A 20134-nucleotide genomic window follows, 5' to 3' on the forward strand; every position below is an offset into this window, starting at 1 on the left:
GATGCCTGGATTAAGTGCTAAATACACAATGAGGTAACGGGAAGTTGTTAGAAACTCCAGAAGAATGTACAGTGATATGATGTAACAAATTGTATCATTTCCTTTTCCTTTTCTTCTTTTTAGCCTTTATGTTTGTTACTTCTTTTTAATCTCAATGAAGCATTTAAAAACAAACAAACACACAAATCGATACACTATCTCTAGAAACTGTAGGTTCGGTGCAAGGACCATAACTCAGGGACAATCATATGTTTTAGCTGCAGAAGATCAAAGGCAACTCAAAGGGGAAAGAACATTTAGTAGGCAACATGAAAGATATCTGCTGTAGAGTGGTGTTTTCCATCCTGAGGGCCACATTCTTTTGTGGGTAGCCTTGGGGGGGGGTGGCGGGCCAGTGATGGGGAAGGCCATTGTCAAAAGTGAGTGTGCAAGCAAGTGGAGTATGTGGAGCAATGAAGGTTGTTGCTTGCTGAGGGGGTCAGGCAAGTTCTGAGGACCAGGTGGACCTGAGCCATTGCCATTAGGAAGGTCGACAAATAAACTGGGTTGGGAGGCTGGATGACTTGTCCATCTCATCCAGTATTATCTACTCTGACCAGTAGAGGTTATCCAGAGTCTGAGGAATAGGTCCATCACATCCTAACCCTTGCTACTTGGTACAGTGGTACCTCTACTTACGAATTTAATGCGTTCCGAACACACATTTGTAAGTTGAAAAAATTTGTAAGTCGAATCCCATAGGAATGCATTGGGAGAACCCTATCTAAAAATTCGTAAGTAGAAAAAATCCTATCTAAACCGCATCCAAGATGGCGGACGGAGCTCCATTTGTAAGTAGAAAAATTCGTAAGTAGAGTTATTTGTAAGTAGAGGTACCACTGTACTATTAAAAAAAAACCCTGAAACCTGGAGGTGCCTGGGATTGAACTTCTCTGTGCAAAGCATATCCTCTGCTACTGAGCTACAGCCCCTGCCTGGGATACACAAAGTCTGTACTGGCATTGTGCATATCTGAAACTCAAGGCTGCTTAAACAGCGGGAGGGCTGTTGGGTAGAGTGCCGTGAGGAGCACTTTCTTCCCACCCTTTATGGCCAAGTTTGATGCCCCAGGAATTTTGTGTCTGGTTTCATCCACTGCTTTTGTACAGCAAAATGTTGAATGCAGCCTCCCCCCTGAATTTGCCTCGCTTAACCAGACTGGTTAAAAGACTTCAACAACAAAACTTTGAAAAACTTTTATGGTGATTTGGCTGGTTGTGTCCCAGGTTGTTTCTTCAGTGTAATATTTTAAGTGAACAGTTTCTGTATCTTACCAGCTGGATGTCTCTGTAGCAAGAGCAAATGAGGCCAAGGTGAAATATTCTTCTTAATTTGAAGATTTGAAGAGCTGACCTTCTAATATTTATGCCTTTAGATTGCCTATCTCCCCCACCCCTGCCCCGTTTCTTATGTTTCAAATCTTTTATAAACACCTTTTTATCTTTGATATTCCATTCCACTCTGTAAAAGAACCCTTAGACTGTGATGTACACTTTTTAGGAAGTAAAATTCATTGAACATAGTAGGGACTTCTGAGTAAAATACATATGTTAGTGCTTTTAATGATGAGATATACCTTAACATAACACAATTATTTTCCATTTGCTTAGTAGGTTAACATTAGGGACAAGTACTGTACAAATTCATGTAACTATCCTCTGCTCTACTACTGCCTATATATATATAGTCCTTAGTATTTCTTGTCTGGAGTTTTCTAGGGTTTTGTTTTGGTTTTAAGTTCACGCTAGTTTTGAAGTTCCCATCAATACAGAAGAAGTAGTTTCCGATGAATTTCTAAATTCCTTATAATGTGGAAACAACTTTTCTGTTAGTTTATACGGCAGGTGGCAGCTACAATTTATTGTCCTGTTTTATCCAATACAAAGAGTTGAAGGGTCAAATATTCAGTGCATTTTGCTTCACAACATTCAAGATTGTTGTGTATAGTTGTTTCTCCCAGACAAAAAATGGTAACCGCTTGCCATACGTATACTGTATAGTAATGGCAGCGATTGTCCTTGATACATCCTTGGAAACAAGTTTATATTGATGGCCCTGATAGCTTTCGTTTTTGAGCCCCTTCAAATAGCATAGCTATATTGCAGTAGGCTGCCGCACTTGTTAATTGTTCCACAGCCTCTATAAAGCTGAATGTATTGAATCAAGCTGTTTGGAAAGTTTATTTTTGTGATCAGCAAATGTTCCTTTAAAAAAACCCGGACAGTAAACCCTTGTGGTGGTTGCGTGTGCAACACAGACTTGTTAACTTTGCCCTTATGAGTCACTAGGACAGCCTGATCTGGCAGGGAAACGTCTCTTGAACCACAATCCTGTGCTGTACAAACAGATAAAGCCACTGAACTCTGGCTTGCCTTGCACTGAAAAGACTTAATCTCCTCTCATTGCTAATTCTTTTGCTGCAATAACACAACCACACAAGGACTGCTCAATTAGGCCCTAGCATGGGGATAAGTTTTGTTCCGTTTTAAGAATTTATACGTCAGGCTGTTGCCTCATAGTATGAATGAATGAAAGAAATGATAGATTGGCTGGCTGTTACTACTTTCTTATTTCTCATCGGTAAAGAAAAAAGAAGAATGGAGGGAGGGAGGGAGAGGGAGCAGGCCCACAGGTGTTTGTAATGGAGACAGGGACAGACATCCTGTTGGCTTTCAGCCCATGCAGCTGTAGTGTTGTTAACATATTTGCAACCCCGCCGTTCATCTGTACAGATACTAGGGGAGAATGCAAGACACAAAAAACATATTTATTTATTTATAGCAAGCTTTATGTATTGCTTAATCAGGAAAAAAAAATCAAAGCCGTTTAAATGGTGTAAACTATTAATTAAAGATAGAAAAAAGCAGACTTTAAAAACAAAAGACACAATAGAATTATCAAAATATAAATAAAAAGAGTTTACAAAAACCAAATGTACATAGTAAAACTCTGTGGGTAGGCTATCTCAAGCAAAGTTTATAGCAGGCATCAAAAACATTACAACAGCATCTGCCTGATATTAATAGTACATAAATAAATTATATATGCACAGTTCCTAATATCACATTCATACCCAATGCTAAAACAATAAAATACCTCCCACCCAGTGGGGAAGCTAAAACCATAGAGCAGGATTAATCCAATACCAATCAGCTAAACTACTAAAAGTGCCTGTGAAAACAGATGGGTCTTAACTTGGTGCCAGAATAATGTGGTGTCACCATCAACACTAATAATAATAATAATAATAATAATAATAATAATAATATTTATTTATTTATTTATTTATACGCCGCCCTCCCCAGTCAAAACCGGGCTCAGGGAGGCTAACACCAATAAAATTACAATAAAACATAAAAAGCAATTAATTAAAATACAGATTAAAATACAATATTAAAATTTAAAATGCAGCCTCATTTTAAGTAGTCCATAAATCCAAACCATGAGGGAGGAAAAACACAGGGGTCAGACTAAGTCCAGCCCAAAGGCCAGGCGGAACAGCTCTGTCTTGCAGGCCCTGCGGAAAGATGACAAATCCCGCAGGGCCCTGGTCTCCTGTGAAAGAGTGTTCCACCAAGTTGGGGCCAATACTGAAAAGGCCCTGGCCCTAGTAGAGGCCAATCTAGCCACCTTATGGCTCGGGATCTCCAGAATATTGTTGTTTGTGGACCTTAAGGTCCTCCGCGGGGCATACCAGGAGAGGCGGTCCCGTAGGTACAAGGGTCCCAAGCCGCATAGGGCTTTAAAGGTCAAAACCAGCACCTTAAACCTGATCCTGTACTCCACCGGGAGCCAGTGCAGCTGGCAAAGCACTGGATGAATGTGATCCCGCGGCCGGGACCCCGTAAGGAGCCTTGCCGCGGTATTCTGCACCCGCTGGAGTTTCTGGGTTAGCTTCAAGGGCAGCCCCGCATAGAGCGAGTTACAATAATCAAGCCTGGAGGTGACCGTCGCATGCATCACTGTGGCCAGATCAGGCCAGTAAGGGGAGGGTATTCTGCATAACACACTTCGCTCGATAATGGAATGTGGAGAAACCTTTCATCTGAACTTCATTGGAATGGGCAGGATAGGGGGCGATGATCTATCAGGTATTAGGGTCCCAAGTCACTTAGGGCTTTATAGTTAAACGCCGGCACTTTTGCAAATCAACACAAATTGGAGTTGGGAAACAGCTCACACCAAGGAACTTGTGGCTCGCATAGGAACTACTTGCGCCCATCTAGAAAGGCTTGCCACATGCTTTGAAGGCCAATATCACGTGGTCTCAGTACATCACTAAGGAAATCATGTGAATATAGAATCTAGCAATTTCAATTATTAGTCTGTCGGCTGGGTGATCTTGCCTGTTGGCCATCGGCACTCCTCTCACACCAAGCATTTTGATAGAGGTTCACTCTGACCGCTGTAAGAAGAAAATGGCATAAACAGACAGTTTTCATCATGGCTGTCGCAACAAACATAAAAATGGTGCATATTATGGATAGAGCATTGTGCATTTTGAAACTGTTTGTTCCCATTCAAAATTGCCTACCCTAGATAGTATTCTTCCTTCACTTCCCCCATGACAATTTTCCACATGTACACAAAGTTTAAAAAGTTAACATTGCCAAGATTATTATTTTCTTATTTAGAGGTATAACCCCATAAAATCCATAGCTCTCTTGCAGTGAGTGCTGCATCAATTCAAACAGGCAATATCTATAAAGATTTGTCTCGCCCCTCCCTCCCTTTTCAAAGAAACGGATAAAATATCCTCTGAATCTACGGTTACAGTAAGTGGCACTGGCTAATGATTTGATTTGAGAATTGAGAATACAGTCTGGATTTACTCTCTATGCATTAACGCAGGTCAAATGGACACGGGCTGCATTTTAAATCAGTAATGGAAGGCTGGAGCTTTTCTTAAACCAATCACATCGGCCTTTCCAAGACTGACTGATCCCTAGAGGCCGAGCCTAGTAAGCAAAGCTTTTATATGAATGGACTCTGTGCAGCCTGGAGTTTCATTCATAAAATGGATGCTGAAGGGGGGAAAAGGGAGAGGGAGGAGGCGGCGGGAGGAGTGCACACATTGGAATGTCCATTTATAGAGAGCTGAAGGGTGTAGTGTTCCATCAGCTGCTTCTCTTGCCCGTTGACTTAAAGTAATGATTAATGCTTGCTGGCCTCCTCTTCTTGTAACTTGACACCATTTATGGCCTTGGTGCGTTCTTAATGTATGGTGAATGAGAAGGCTACATAATCCAATCAGAAACATAAACAGGAATTGGTTGGTCTGAATTCCATTCAAATATGTCACTTCAGCCAGGCAGTGTTTGTAGAGCTTAAATTTTATAGACTGAGAATGGGATGGAGGAGGAGCCATGCAGATGTGTGTTCTTGCAGCCAAGGCTCACAAAAGAGAGAGGGGTCTCTCTCTCTCTCTCTCTCTCTCTCTCTCTCTCTCTCTCTCTCTCTGTGTGTGTGTGTGTGTGTGTGTGTGTGTGTGTTTTCTTTCTTTCTTGTAAATAGCAACTTAACATACACATAGTTTGAAAGTGATCCCGTATGACTGAAATAAATATAGAGTTTTGGTTCTGCTGTCAATAACAAGTAGCCTTTTGTTGAAGGAGGCTGCTGTTGCCTAATGTGTTTTCTGAAAACCGGATGTCGTGATGATGCCAGAGTAAATCAGCAGTTCTCTATAGAAAGCAATCTGGTGTATTTCAGGGAGGAAAACTGTGGATTTTATTTTGCATGTGTTTTGGTTTCTTTTGGAATTGCTTTAGCCAAATTAGATTACAACTTGGAGGTTGTTTGCCAGATGAGAGGTAGGGATTACATTCCCTCTCTATGAAGCCTGGCTTTTGAATTTATTGGCATCTGCCGTAATGCGATGTTTCTGTTACTCCGAATTAATTTTTAACTTGATTTTTCAGAGACATCCTCCTTTTCAGAGACATCCTCCTTTAGGATAACCCTGATGTCCTTACCCCAAGTATTGGGAATGTTACTGACAGTACTTGTGTGCATAAATAGAATACTTTAAACTAAATATTACCTTTATTCAGCAATGCTTGGTGAATGTTGGTACCCCTGTCTGCATGGACTCTGCTCAGCTAAGCGAGGTAGGAAGTCCTCAATGCAAATTATCCTAGTTATTAGTAGACAGTTCTCTTTCTCATTCACACACATCCAGCGCCTGATTACGAAATAGGCAGAGTAGGCACTGGCCTATGAGCCCCACACCTTAGAGGATCAAAATAATATTGATGTGATCTTGAAAGAAAATTACAAAAACGTATTAAGCAGTGCTTTTTCCTTTAAAAAAATGTTTAGGGGTACAGTGGAACCTCGGTTTATGAACACCTCGGTTTATGAATTTTCGGTTTATGAACGCTGCGTACCCATCTGGAACGGATTAATTCATTTTCCATTACTTTCAATGGGAAAGCTTGCTTCAGTTTATGAACGCTTCAGTTTATGAACAGACTTCCGGAACCAATTACATACACCCATGCTTCAGTTTATGAACGCTTCAGTTTAAGTACTCCGCGGACCCGTCTGGAACGGATTAATCCACTTTCCATTACTTTCAATGTGAAAGTTTGCTTCAGTTTATGAACGCTTACTCCGCGGACCGTCTGGAACGGATTAATTCACTTTCCATTACTTTCAATGGGAAAGTTCGCTTCAGTTTATGAACACTTCAGTTTATGAACAGACTTCCGGAACCAATTGTGTTCATAAACCGAGGTACCACTGTACTCTCATTTTCCTACTCCTACTTAAATACTGCCCCTCAATGAGGCCAAACTTATATTCACAAAATGTTTAGGGGTATGTGTACCCCCGAGTCCTCCCAGAAAAAAGCACTGGTATCAGGAGATATTTTGTGATGGGCTCCCCAATATTTCAACCACCTAGGGGCCTCCACAGGGTTCAATCCAGCGCTGCACACATCCCAGTATGCAATATGGGAATAATAATGGCCCAATTAACAAAGATTACTGAGTGAAGGTTACTATATGGAGTGCTTTGAACCTTAAAATAACTATGTGGGTGTATTGATACTTCATAGTGGATCAGAGCTCTCTCTCTCTCTCTCTCTCTCTCTCTCTCTCTCCCTCTCACTCACCCACACATCAATCAATCAATCAATCAATCAATCTCTCTACTATATATTTTGGAAAGTTGTTTGTTTGTCTGTCTGTTCTATATGGGTTTGTGCACCAATTGAGAGATCACCACCCCAACAGGTGGGGTTAAACTTGCCTGCTCTCTGCAGTGCAGTTGGGAGGAGAGGCAAAGAAGGTGTGCTGTCTCCTTCTCCACCCTCTCTCTTGACAATATACAGTTTTAAAATCCTAATTATGAACGGGTCCTAAAACTAACAAATTACACTGTCCATTTAAAAACTCCAGTATTTGCGGGTTTCTTAGATTTCATGGACAATGCTTTAATCTAGCAGCCTATAAAAGAAAGGTGTTCATTGTCTTCATTTGAATCCCAAATGAAAATTAAGATCGTCTTGTTTTTCTTTCCACTTTCTTTCCGCTTTCTAGAGTCATAGCTCAGTTATATCATCCACTGTATTTGATTCTTAAATCCTCGAGTGTTTCGCATGAGAACATAGGGAAATGCCTTATTTCTTTGGCAAGGTGGATTTGATTTAAATCAAATCGATTTAAATCACGATTTGAATCACAAGTCAGTAAGACTTGATTTAAATCATGTTTTTAACAGAAAGACTCATTCTTGCTGGTATCATCTTAATATTGACAACCAGAGGAAGGTTTCATTTTGGAATCATAAATTTTCAGTCGTTTTTACAGTTATGTCAAAAATTACTGATTTGGTTATACTATTAGAAATACATAGACCAATAATTATGAAATCATTGTAAGGTTTAATAAGTTAACTGTTTATATTTGGACAAGTTTTCTGCTGTACTTATTGGAAGGAGGAAAATAATCATTTCCTTAATAACAATTTAAACAATTTATTTAACTAAAACAATAACATTATAGAATATCTATCCATGTTTGTTAACTGATGTGGTTAAACATTTTTTTTTTAGTAAAAACAACAACCTTAGACTGAGTTTTAGCACACATGAAAAACTTAAAACAAACCCTTATTTCCTGATGAATAACCTTTGAACTATAATGTAACCTAAATAGAAAACTATCTTTGGAAAGATTTTTCCTCCAAAAGCATTTTATTTTAAAATCCAATTTAATTTTTTTTTAAAAAATCTGATATATTTTTTTTTGTTTCTTAAAAAATCATTACATGCAAAACAGGTGGTCTTGGAGAATAAGGAATATTTTCCCCATCCGAAAGCTAGGGTTCTCCCCCTAGTGCACTAGTGTCATCCTTCTGAAACTATATCTCATTGCTATCTATCACATCTGTGTCCCTATTAGACAAACATGTGTTGTGTAGCAGAAACCATCAATTACGTAGCGACTATAATAGAACAAGCTGGCGGGATTTGCAAGGGGAGCCATCAGTGCAAAAGGCAACGGCATCTGTGGAACAATTGCCAAACCAGCTTTCCATTTAATATATTTAACAACTTGGAGTCAATAAGCTGTATCCCTGATAAATACATCCTATGGATTTTCCTCCTGTTTTCAATATTCAAAGGCTATTGCTGATGCCAAGATATGGTCACTGGTTTAAAATTGCACTGTACTGTACCAGTCAGGTAATGTAAAAACTGAAGGTCTTTGTCATAATTATGCAGGCTGGAAATAGAACAAGTCTGTGTTTTTAGACAAATTTCTTGAGACGGGGAGAAAAATTGACAAAAAAATTCCACATCCCTCTCGACCTATGCTTAGGATTAACAGGAAATACATATTGCTGCCATCATGCCATCCTTGTTTACCTCCCTAAAATAGTTATCTAGCCCCTGTAGGGGAAAAGGGCTGTGATCTAAAACGGACACCCCCCCCGCTCCGATTCAGATGTGATTCTTGAATTACGAACATAAGTTGAGCCCAATTCCAGCTCCTCTTCTCATGGCTGCCAACCAGATTCCTGTGGGAAGCCTGCAAGCAGGACCTGGATTCAATAGGGCTCTCCTTGCCCTTCAAGTTGTGATTCCTAGCAGCTGGCATTCAGAAGCATTCTGCCTCCCATCCGTGGCTAGAAGTCATTGGTGTACTTATTCTCCATTCATTTGTCTAATGCTGTGCACATTCGAAGCACATTTTCCCCCCTCAAAGGATTCTGGGTACTGTAATTTACCCCCCCCCAACAGAATTAAAATTCCCAGGACCTGAATTAAATTTCCCAGTGTGAGTGGCACTGTGGTCTAAACCACGGAGCCTCCTGGGGTGAGCTCTCGTTTCTCTGTCCCAGCTCCTACCAAGTTTGAAAGCACGCCGGTGCAAGTAGATAAATAGGTACCGCTGTGGCGGGAAGGTAAACGGCATTTCCGTGCGCTCTGGTTTCCGTCACACTGTCCTGTTGCGCCAGAAGCGGTTTAGTCACACTGTCCACATGACCCGGAAAGCTGTCTGTGGACAAACACCGGCTCCCTTGGCTTGAAAGCGAGATGAGCGCCGCAACCCCATAGTCGCCTTTGACTGGACTTAACCTTTACAAACCAGAGTTCTTTGATAAGGGGGAACACTGCTTTAAATGGTGTATTGTGTTCACCACTTTATCCTCTTTTAAAGCTCTAATCCTAAATGCTGTGGTGGTAGGAGACATTTAGCATCCTCTCTCTCTCTCTCTCTCTCTCTCTCTCTCTCTCTCTCTCATACAATGCGAGTTGGTTCCATTGCCCTATTTACTTGTTGCATCTTGCTGCTGCTACATGATTCAATTTACTTCCTCCAACTTTGTGAGGAGTACGGTTGTGAGTGATTTGTCGCGTCTCCATTTATATTATGCTCTCCCTTTACGCAAGATTGCTTCTTACACTCCTGCAAGTTTATGGTCTGGAAGGGCTGCTATGGTTCAGCTCTGCTTAACACGAGCCATATATTTGACGATGACGTGTCAATTTCTGCATCTAACTTAACAATTTGTGGCTCAAGTAAAGCAACAGAGCACAATTGCTAAACTGAAAACGTTGTAGGGATGGCTGTTGTCTAGAGTTCGGCTGCCTGATAAGTCCTCCTCGTCTCTTCCCCTGTTCATTTCCACTTACGACTACAAGGATAGCCCCTATTAGTATGGCAGGCACCCAAAATTCCCCCAACACCCAAACAAGAAGGAGAGGGCCAGAGTATCTTGCATTTGGGGGGGATCTCACACCTACCCTCCAGTGTATGGCACTGAAAAGGTGGGATATAAATGGTATGAATACATAAATTAAGCCCTGGCCAGAGTTGGGAGGATTTAATTGTGTTGGCCAAACCATGGTCAACTGGCACAGTTTTGCTCTGAGACAGAACACATTTTTACCATGCTGGTCTCAGAGCTCAAAATTACAAAAGAATGCAGCAAACTGCCTTGCACAGATTCAGAATATTTGTCCATTCAGCTCAGTGCAGCAGATCTGCCCTACGGTTTCAGACTGAACATTTGAAGGCCAACCTGGAGGTGCCAAGGATTGAACCTGGGGCCTGCCACAAACAAGGCAGATGGAACAGTTGTTTCAGAGGCAAAAGTGGCCATAAAATATGGCTTACAGACAAACTATATACTGCATCCCATAGGGAGATATCAGGGGTAGGCAGGGAAATGGGTTTAGAGACAGCGTGATCTTAGGCACAGTGTCTCTGAGCTCACCTCTTTCCCCCCAGTGCTTCAGGGCCAAAGTTTCAAAACAGGGCTATTGGTTTCAAAACCTGGTGGAAGGAATTTCCCCTGTGAATGTTGTCGGGTGGACACATTTGTATTTCCTTCTTATGGATTCTCTTAAGTCAGCTGACTGCTTTCCTCTTTATTTTCTAGGCAACAAACTTCATTTAACACAACACTTTCCTCTTTAGACATCTCAGGTTACCAGATGACTAATACTTCATCTTCTCTTGTCTCGGGCAAGGGGTGTTAAAACTGCCAGGGCCATGAATAAACAGAGGTTTTGATTGACCACATCCCCTCGCGGATGCCTATGTTATCTGTTACCCACGTGGCAATGGGATAGGAGTGGCAACTTCCTGCATAGAAACCGGTCTCAGGATTTAGGCTCATTGAATAAAATGTGTCCTTTGGGAAGTCCTTTGGGTTAAAAAATTACAATGGGAAAATAGTGTTCTGTTCATAGATCACGCATATGGCTCAAAATGGCAACTTGTTTTGCAGTCTGAATACTACTGCTGTGGAATTCCCCCCCGCCCCGCCCCGCATTTGTTGCTCTAATTCCTGCTCTGCTTAAACTCATATGTAGGGCTATGAGACACTGACGTTTACCATGTACAGTCTACCTAGGTCAGCATTACCAACACAGACCGGCCATAGCTTTGCAAGGTTTTGAAAATAACCATTTCCTTGCACTACCCGGAGATGCTGGTGACTGAATCCAGGACCCCTGCACACAAACAAAGTGGATTGGCAGCCCTTCCATTGTGGAGTTTAATCTGGCATAGGGTAGCAGGTCTTGTGAACAACAAATTCTTGCAAAATATAGAAGGTGAACTGCTGAATTATGCTTTGGGGGGGGGGACATGTGCATTTTTCAAAAAATAAAATAAAATCTAAAAAGTTATTGCCTCTGTTCTGCCAACAGATTCATTCCATCCTGAAGCCAGTACCTAAACTTTGCTGCATGGCATCTTTCCTTTCCTCCTTTTTCTCTTTTAAAGGCCATCTTGGAAACAAGAAGTAAACATACAGTTTCTGTTCTTCATTTGCTGCTCTATAATGTAACCCCAGTTAGGTAGTTAAACCTATTCCTGGGTCTTAGTCAAGCATTTAGCACAATTTAAAACTGCAATGTTAAATTTCATTGGTTGGCCTTTTTATTAGATAAAGTAGAAATGAAAGCAGAAGGCAATTTAATTGGCAGTAATTTTTCTGGGCAAGTCATTACTTTGATGAACTTCAGAGCAATGTTTATGGCTCCTAATTAACCATGTTAGTCATTTGATTGAATAATCACTTTGGAAATGTTTCTACAATTTGATTAGAGTTTGACCCATTCTGATAGCCATAAATTAACCAATAGCACTTTAGAATAATAAGACTTTAGGTACTTTGCAAGGAACAAAGTCTTCTCAGACATATCCCCCCCCCCAGTCCTCTGTGGATTATTTAATCATATGCTTATGCTGTAGTTAACGTTGCTAAATACAAGTTGCCTCTTCACAATTGTTGGTTTTTTCCCAGGCATGAGGATCCTGTGACTCTCCATGTATTGCTAGACCACAGCTCCCATAATCCTTGATCATTGACTATGCTGACAGGGCCTGATGGGAGTTGGAGTCCAGCTACATTTTGAGGCCGCGGGTTCCCAAACCCTGTCTTATCCTAACCAGACATGCACAACATGGTCTAATGCAGTGGTTTTCAACCAGTGTGCCATGGCACCCTGGGGTGCCTTGAATGAAGGTCAGAGGTGCCGTAGGCAATACTGGCCTCTTTCCTTCCTTCCTTCCTTCCTTCCTTCCTTCCTTCCTTCCTTCCTTCCTTCCTTCCTTCCTTCCTTCCTTCCTCTGATGCCCTCTTGCATCTCTGCCTCCCCAAGACTTGTACAGTCAAACCTCAGTTTACACCTACCTCTGTTTGCGACTGCTTCGGCAAGCGACCGCCACAGACTCGGAAGTGTTCACATCCGGGTTCCGCAGCGTCGGATGCACAGACACGATCTGCGCAGCTCACGCACGCGCAGAAGCGTGCCTTCGGGGAGCGACCGCCTCTGTGGAACGGATTGCAGTCACAAACCGAGGTACCACTGTACAGCTGTTTGTTGCAGCAGCCCTGGCTCCCCTCTCCATGAGTTTTTTTGCTTCCCCACTACTGGGAATTTCAGAGTCGCATGGTGGAATTCAGGCAGAATGATTTTGGTTGAGTAAACCATGGCTTGTCAGACCCATGATTCTGAGCATTTTGTTTGTGCCTTCATTCCTCCATTTCTAATGTCAACGTGCATTCCTGTTGCAATGTTGCATCCCTACCAGGAAGCTAGGGCTAAATGCCACAATCGTAAATCAAGACCTGTTAGATAAAACGTTGACTGTCTTATCCTGCAAACACACACACCTATCAAACTTATCTATTTTATTATGCAGCTATTTTTTTTACTGGTGGCTTTGCCTTTTTTCCACCAAAGCTGCATATCTCTAAGAGAAATAGAGGTGATACTTAACAAGTTCACCCCATACTTTTGCTAATGTTCAGGTGGACTTACCAATGTGATTTCTCTGTAAGCAATAACCATTAACTTGGTGTTGATGTAGGGGAAATGCAAAACATGAGGTTGTAATACAAGTAAGTCAGCCTAAACATTTACAGGAAGAATTTTGCCCAAGGCCCTCATTTTTGGTGGCAGCCTCCTGTCAATCATTGCATCGGGTTCTGTCTTGAGTTTTTAAAAAAGGGATTCTGAAACACAGGAGGTCCCAAGTGATAGAGACACTTCATAGTGAAAAAGAGTAATGAAAATTTGTGGAATGAGACTATGGGTAGATGAACTTTCATTGTAAAAAGAGCACTTGCTTAGTGAATTCAGTGTAAAATCTCATTTTCTTCTCCTTCCAAGTCCTTGATACTCATCCCTAGTCAGTGAACAGTGAAATTCAGGATTGCGTTTTGGAAAAGACTTGCACACAACACTGGGCAAATTATGTTTGGTCCTGTTGCGGGTTTTATGTGAGTGCTTTTCCAGTGGCTGATTGAAGAACAGAATGCAATGGTGTACTAAACAATGTTTTAGCTTTCAAATAGTTAAGGTTCAAATGCTGGCTACATGGGAATAAGCCTCGTTGAACTCGACAGGACGTTATTCCAAGTAAACTTCCATAGGCTTGTGCTATACGTGCGATGCATGTTTTTAACATGAATACCTTTATTAACAATGCAGGTGTACTCAGAGTTAAGTCTCAATTCCTAGGTTTACTGCTGGCCTACGAGTACAGAGAATTGCAGTGTACGAGAAGAAAAGGTTTTCATGTATAGTGGTACCTCGGTTTACAAACACAATTGGTTCTAGAAGTCTGTACTTAACCTGAAGCAAACTTTCCCATTGAAAGTAATGGAAAGTGGATTAATCCGTTCCAGACGGTCCACGGAGTACTCAACCTGAAGCGTACTTAACCTGAGGTATGAGTGTAATTGGTTCCGGAAGTCCGTACTTAACCCGAAGCGTACTTAACCTGAAGCGAACTTTCCCATTGAAAGTAATGGAAAGTGGATTAATCCGTTCCAGACGGTCCACGGAGTACTCAACCTGAAGCGTACTTAACCTGAGGTATGAGTGTAATTGGTTCCGGAAGTCCGTACTTAACCCGAAGCGTACTTAACCTGAAGCGAACTTTCCCATTGAAAGTAATGGAAAGTGGATTAATCCGTTCCAGACGGGTCCACGGAGTACTTAAACTGAAAATACTCAAACCGAGGCGTACTTAAACCGAGGTATGACTGTATGTGTAGATACTTACATTGTAGCAAGAGTGTGAGATTTAACAGTTAATACAGTTTTAAACAGCTCATTTAATATTTCAACTGAAGAGTTAAATTCCTTTTTTAAAAAATTTAAATTTAATTTTTTTAAAAAAATAAAACCCTACAATGTAAGTTCAGAACGTGTCCCTGTTCACATGTAATGTTAAAATGTCATTTATTTTAAATCATGGTTTAAAGCTGTTGCAAACTACTCAGAAGTTCCCACTTTACTTCTCCGCTGCTCATATATGTGCCATACCAGGAGGAAAACAAACCAGAAGCTGGCTTAATGTTAAATCTGAACCAGCACTCGTGGTTTGTTTCTCTCCAAACAAACCGTGAGCAGAAGCCAGTGTTTGTTCTTGGCTTTCCGTGTGTGGTTTCTTTAGAGGAAACAAACCACGAGTGCTGGCCCCCTTGTCATGCTAAGTCAGTCTCTGACTTGCTTCCCTCCTGCCCCACCCGCATAATCGATCACAGGACACGACACACACATCCCATTTGAATGGCAACTGGTGGAGGGGCTGAAATATTTTATTAAGGGGGCCTAAGAGACCTCGGCCCCTAGGAGTTGCCTCCTACGGTCAGTACCCAACAAGACTTGAGCCTCCAAGTGTTCAGGTTTTAGGACCTGCAAAGTAGGGTTAATGGTTGAAGAGGAACAGGCATGGTTTGAGTGGCCAGGTGGCAAATAATGTACAGTGGTACCTTGGTTCTCAAACTTAATCCGTTCCGGAAGTCCATTCCAAAACCAAGGCGTGCTTTCCCATAGAAAGTAATGCAAAATGGATTAATCCGTTCCAGATTTTCAAAAACAACCCCTAAAACAGCAATTTAACATGAATTTTACTATCGGGGTATCTAACAAGACCATTGATCCATAAAATGAAAGCAATAATCAATGTACTGTACCGGAATATAAATTAGACAGTATTGTAGAGGATAAACAATTAAATTAATCTCACCCCCCCCCCGATGATAGTCATTATTTGGATGGGGGGGGGGCTTTTATCCCTTTCCACAGTCACATAATCGATCAATCAGTAGCTGAACTGGGTTCCACACAGTCACAAAAACAACTTAACCGAAAAAGCCTCAAAAACAAAAACGTAAAATAAATAGCAAAAACAAAAGCACCAAACTTAATTTGTTCCGGAAGTCCGTTTGACTTCCAAAATGTTCGCAAACCAAGGCACAGCTTCTGATTGGTGCAGGCACCCTGGAAACAATAGGTGACAACCACAAAAACAGGAACACTTACTTCCAGGTTTTCGACGTTTGAGAACCAAGGTACCACTGTAGTCCAAGTTAAGTTAAAAAAGCCAGGTTCTGCAGGTGGTAAGAGGCAGGGGCTGGGCTCCAAAAGCAAAGTTGGCGAGGTCTTCACTAATAGTTGAGCTGCTCCTACTGCACAGCCCAGTACTGTGGCTAGTGCTTTATCGGGCCATCTGGACAGCCTCTGCATAGAGCTGAAACAATACTGCAATAGCTGACAGGACCAGAACCTCGGCAAATATGGTAGCATTCTGGGGGTTCAGAGCTACGTCTGCCAGGCTGGGCTGTTGTGGCACAGGAAGTTAAGGTGCCAGACTCTTGTCTACTGGAATCCTGGGTTGCAGCAGTTGCGTGGCACTTTAATGTGGATGAATTGATCTCTTGTTACAGGTGGAAATTCTGTGGATGAATGCCTTCCCCTTCCCCTGCTTAGCCAGCACATGGCAGAGCAAGGCTATCACCTAGGCGGAGCTGCATTCGTAAATTGCAGCCTGGGTATGGCAGCTGTATTGATTTTGGTAGAACCTACTCCCACTTAGGGGATGCGGGTTAAACCACAAAGCCTAGGGCTTGCCAATCAGAAGGTCAGCGGTTTGAATCCCCGTGACGGGGTGAGCTCCCGTTGCTCGGTCCCAGCTCCTGCCAACCTAGCAGTTCGAAAGCACGTCAAAGTGCAAGTAGATAAATAGGTACCGCTACAGCGGGAAGGTAAACGGTGCTTCCGTGTGCTGCTCTGGTTTGCCAGAAGTGGCTTTGTCATGTTGGCCACATGACCTGGAAGCTGTACGCCGGCTCCCTCGGCCAATAACACAAGATGAGCGCCGCAACCCCAGTCGGTCACGACTGGACCTAATGGTCAGGGGTCCCTTTACCTTTACCTTACTCCCACTTAAGGGTGTTTTTGGAATCCAGTGCTATTGCTGATCACTTCCCTTTTGTATATGTTGAATCATTAGAATATCATATGTTTATATGTTCTGGGTATACAGGTTCAACTTGGTTGGCATGGAAACGGACCATGTGTAACCTGTAGCCTTTTTCACTGGGCAGGTCAAAAGTTTTATTGAAACTTGACTCTGAGGCTGATTGTGACGATCAGTTTGCTTATGAATTTGAGCTTCTGTTCCACCTAGCCACCGTCCTTCATAAGCATGTCAGCTGCATTTTCAATAAGGAGGATTCTGAATTATTATACCAAATTTGACATACAATTACATCTTTATACGGACTTTATTAGTTTCTGCTAATTGTAATGAGCTTTACCAAAAGCTCCAGTGACGATTTAAATACTTTGTTTAATGATATGTGTTGGGTATGATTTATATTAATCACATTATAGTTTTTCTTTCCTTTATTTTGCCTACCACATGCTATTCTAAACTCCTAAATGTTGACAGGTTGCCATTCCCTGTAGCTTCATTTGTGCTCCTTTTCTCTCTACAGCTTACCTTATTCTAACTAGCTTTGGGTGATACCAAATTGTGGCAGTCCTCCTCACGCAAGCAGCATTCCACAAGTGGGAGCTTCATTCTTAGTGCAAATCTCATGGGCGCCTTACATTTGCTCAAGGTCTCTTACCGCAACAGCTATTATTATTGTTCTTTTCAGTAACAATTAAGGTTATGCATTGCTGCTTACACAATGTCACTCTCAGACTTTACGTTGAAATCACACCCATTGCCTTCTCTTTCCAGAAGTGCCTAGCTGCCATTCCATTTACATGAGGCAAGAAGGCTTCTTGGCTCACCAAAACAGAACAGAAGGTATGTAAGTGTGTGTGAGTGTGCAGTTCTGTTTTGTCCAGAAGCAAAATTTTGGTATCCACATAATAAAAAAAGAGGAACATGGTGCTGCTTTTGAAACCCTATTCTCATAAAGGTTATAAATAAGGCTGGTTATAATAATGCATTTATTTATTTATTTTCCTTTTGCAGAACAGGCACCTGAAAGCTCTAGGAGAAATTCTGGAGCTTGCATGTCTTTTCTAACATAGGAAAAATATGTTTAAATTGCAACACACTTTCCTTTATGTCGAGGCATGTTGTGATTACCCGAAGGGACACATCTGAATTGGTAATTTAAGACTATCCCTTAAGGCAGGCACCCCCAAACTCTGCCCTCCAGCTGTTTTGGGACTACAACCCCCATCATCTCTAGCTAACAGGACCAGTGTTGGGAATTGTAGTCCCAACACAGCTGGAGGGCTGAGTTTGGGGGTGCCTGCCTTAAGGTATAGCCTCGATACAGCAATAGACGAGTGCCTCTTTGAAGCTGTAAACCAGGCATAGGCAACCTTGGCTCTCCAGATGTTTTGGAACCACAACTCCCATCATCCCCAGCTAACAGGGCCCAGTGGTCAGGGATCATGGGAGTTGTAGTTCCAAAACATCTGGAGAGCCAAGTTTGCCTATGCCTGCTATAAACCCATCAACAAGGGGTACTGATTTTCATTTTCATTTTTATTTTGAAGTGACCACTTCTCTCTGTGTGGAGAAGCACCGTACACTGTATAGAGTACATGCAAATTCTCACCCATGGTGATTTCCTCAAGGAACCACCTTGGCAAAGCAAACATGTGACCGTGGGTTTTCTGGTTTTAAAGACCATGAGCAGCTATACTGTGTCTCTCCTCCCTCCCACTCCCCCCCCCTCTCTCTTGTATGCTTCTTCGTCTGAGCCTCTTCTGGTAACTTCTCATGGCAAGGCCATATGAGGTGGATGACAGTACCGGACAGAGTGATGGGGCCGTGCTGCTCACCTGACCTCCCTGCAACTGTGATTTGGCTGCATACCAGGATGGGCCAGCGAGGTCTGGTGCTCCTGCCAGCAGATTTGCATAGCTGCCACCTGCTACTGTTCCTCCTGGTATGCAACAGCAACACAACCAGAGGGTGGTGTGGCGAGCAGCTACGCTTGTGGGCGATGGCTTGGAAGATTCAGTTGATGCACGAAGCTTCCCATTTCTGCCTTTTTAACCGCGCAAAACCACCGCTTTAAGAATATGCACCAGGAGGGGATTCTCTAATGGTGGAGGCTGGCATTCTGTGCAGGACTTTCCATTACTAATGCATTCTCTCGTTTGGAACAACAACAAGACATCTTGTTAGAAGACATCGGAAGGCAGCCCTGTTTAGGGAGGCTTTTAATGCTTAATAGATTACTGTATTTTATTTTTCTGTTGGAAGCCGCCCAGAGTGGCTGGGGAAACCCAGCCAGATGGGCGGGGTATAAACAATATTATTATTATTATTATTATTATTATTATTATTATTATTATTACAGTAGTGCCTCGATTTACGAATTTAATCCATTCCGAAGGCACCTTCGTAAGTTGAAAAATTCGTAAGTCGAAAAACGCCATTGGAAACGTGATTTCCCATAGGAATGCATTGGAAACAGGAAAAAATTGTAAGTCGAAGCAACCCTATCTAAAAATTCGCAAGTCGAAAAATCCCTATCTAAAACCGCCGTGGGTTTTTCCTGGATGTCGAGACATTCGTAAGCGCGCGGCCATTACCCCCATTCGTAAGTTGAAAAATTCAGTTGTCGAGTCGTTCGTAAGTCGAGGTACCACTGTATTATTATTATTATTATTATTATTATTATTATTATTATTATTATTATTACAACAAAATAAGACCCTTCCCTCCCCCCCCCAATTCTGCTTGGTAAATACATTTCTCTTTTTCCTAAAAAATTCCAGGTTGTATGTATGAAAAGGGGCCGAGACAGTTTTACGACGACACCTGTGTTGTTCCAGAGAAATTTGACGGTATGTTAGATGCCTGGGTGTTTGTGTTTCTTCGCGCAGAGAGCTGGGACAGTAAACGAGTCGTTTCTTTTTACTTGATAGTAAAAATGAAATGAAAGGTTAGCAGCATTCTGACTCCAGGCCATTTAATAGACCATTTGTTGCATGTCCAACCAAAGACTGACCTTTCCCTCCAGAAACCAAAGGCTGCTTTTCAATAGGATGTCGTTCTATTTTTGCTAGCAAGAGATTCTATACGCAGAGACATGATAAAGCACCGACGTTCTGGCTGTTCTGAGAAGTAATAGGAGGATTTCCATTGCACTGATGATCACATACAGCTTGTTATTAGAGATTTATTGAAAGCTGATCCTTTAATTAACGAAGCAGAACAGAAAGCAGCTACTTTGGATTTACTGATGACTAATGCAAACTCTTGTCTTTTTTTATCCATGAAGAGATGAATTATGGAACACAAGTGCCACCGAGCTATTCAGGGGTTTCTGTGTGTTTAAAAAGAAA

At 42.0% G+C, this 20134-nt stretch overlaps 1 protein-coding gene across 2 annotated transcripts in view; it reads left to right on the top strand.

Annotated features, from left to right (window-relative positions):
• Positions 1 to 20134, top strand: part of ETV1 (ETS variant transcription factor 1) — a 98754-nt gene that overhangs the window by 66287 nt on the left and 12333 nt on the right. For both annotated transcript variants that reach the window (XM_035130129.2, XM_035130131.2), the window contains 2 exons: positions 17556 to 17624; positions 19565 to 19633. In XM_035130129.2, the coding sequence (XP_034986020.1) occupies positions 17556 to 17624; positions 19565 to 19633 (138 nt within the window). The remainder of the gene's footprint in view (positions 1 to 17555; positions 17625 to 19564; positions 19634 to 20134) is intronic.

The sequence above is a fragment of the Zootoca vivipara genome, chromosome 12 (assembly GCF_963506605.1).
Source record: "Zootoca vivipara chromosome 12, rZooViv1.1, whole genome shotgun sequence".
Lineage (NCBI taxonomy): Eukaryota > Metazoa > Chordata > Lepidosauria > Squamata > Lacertidae > Zootoca > Zootoca vivipara.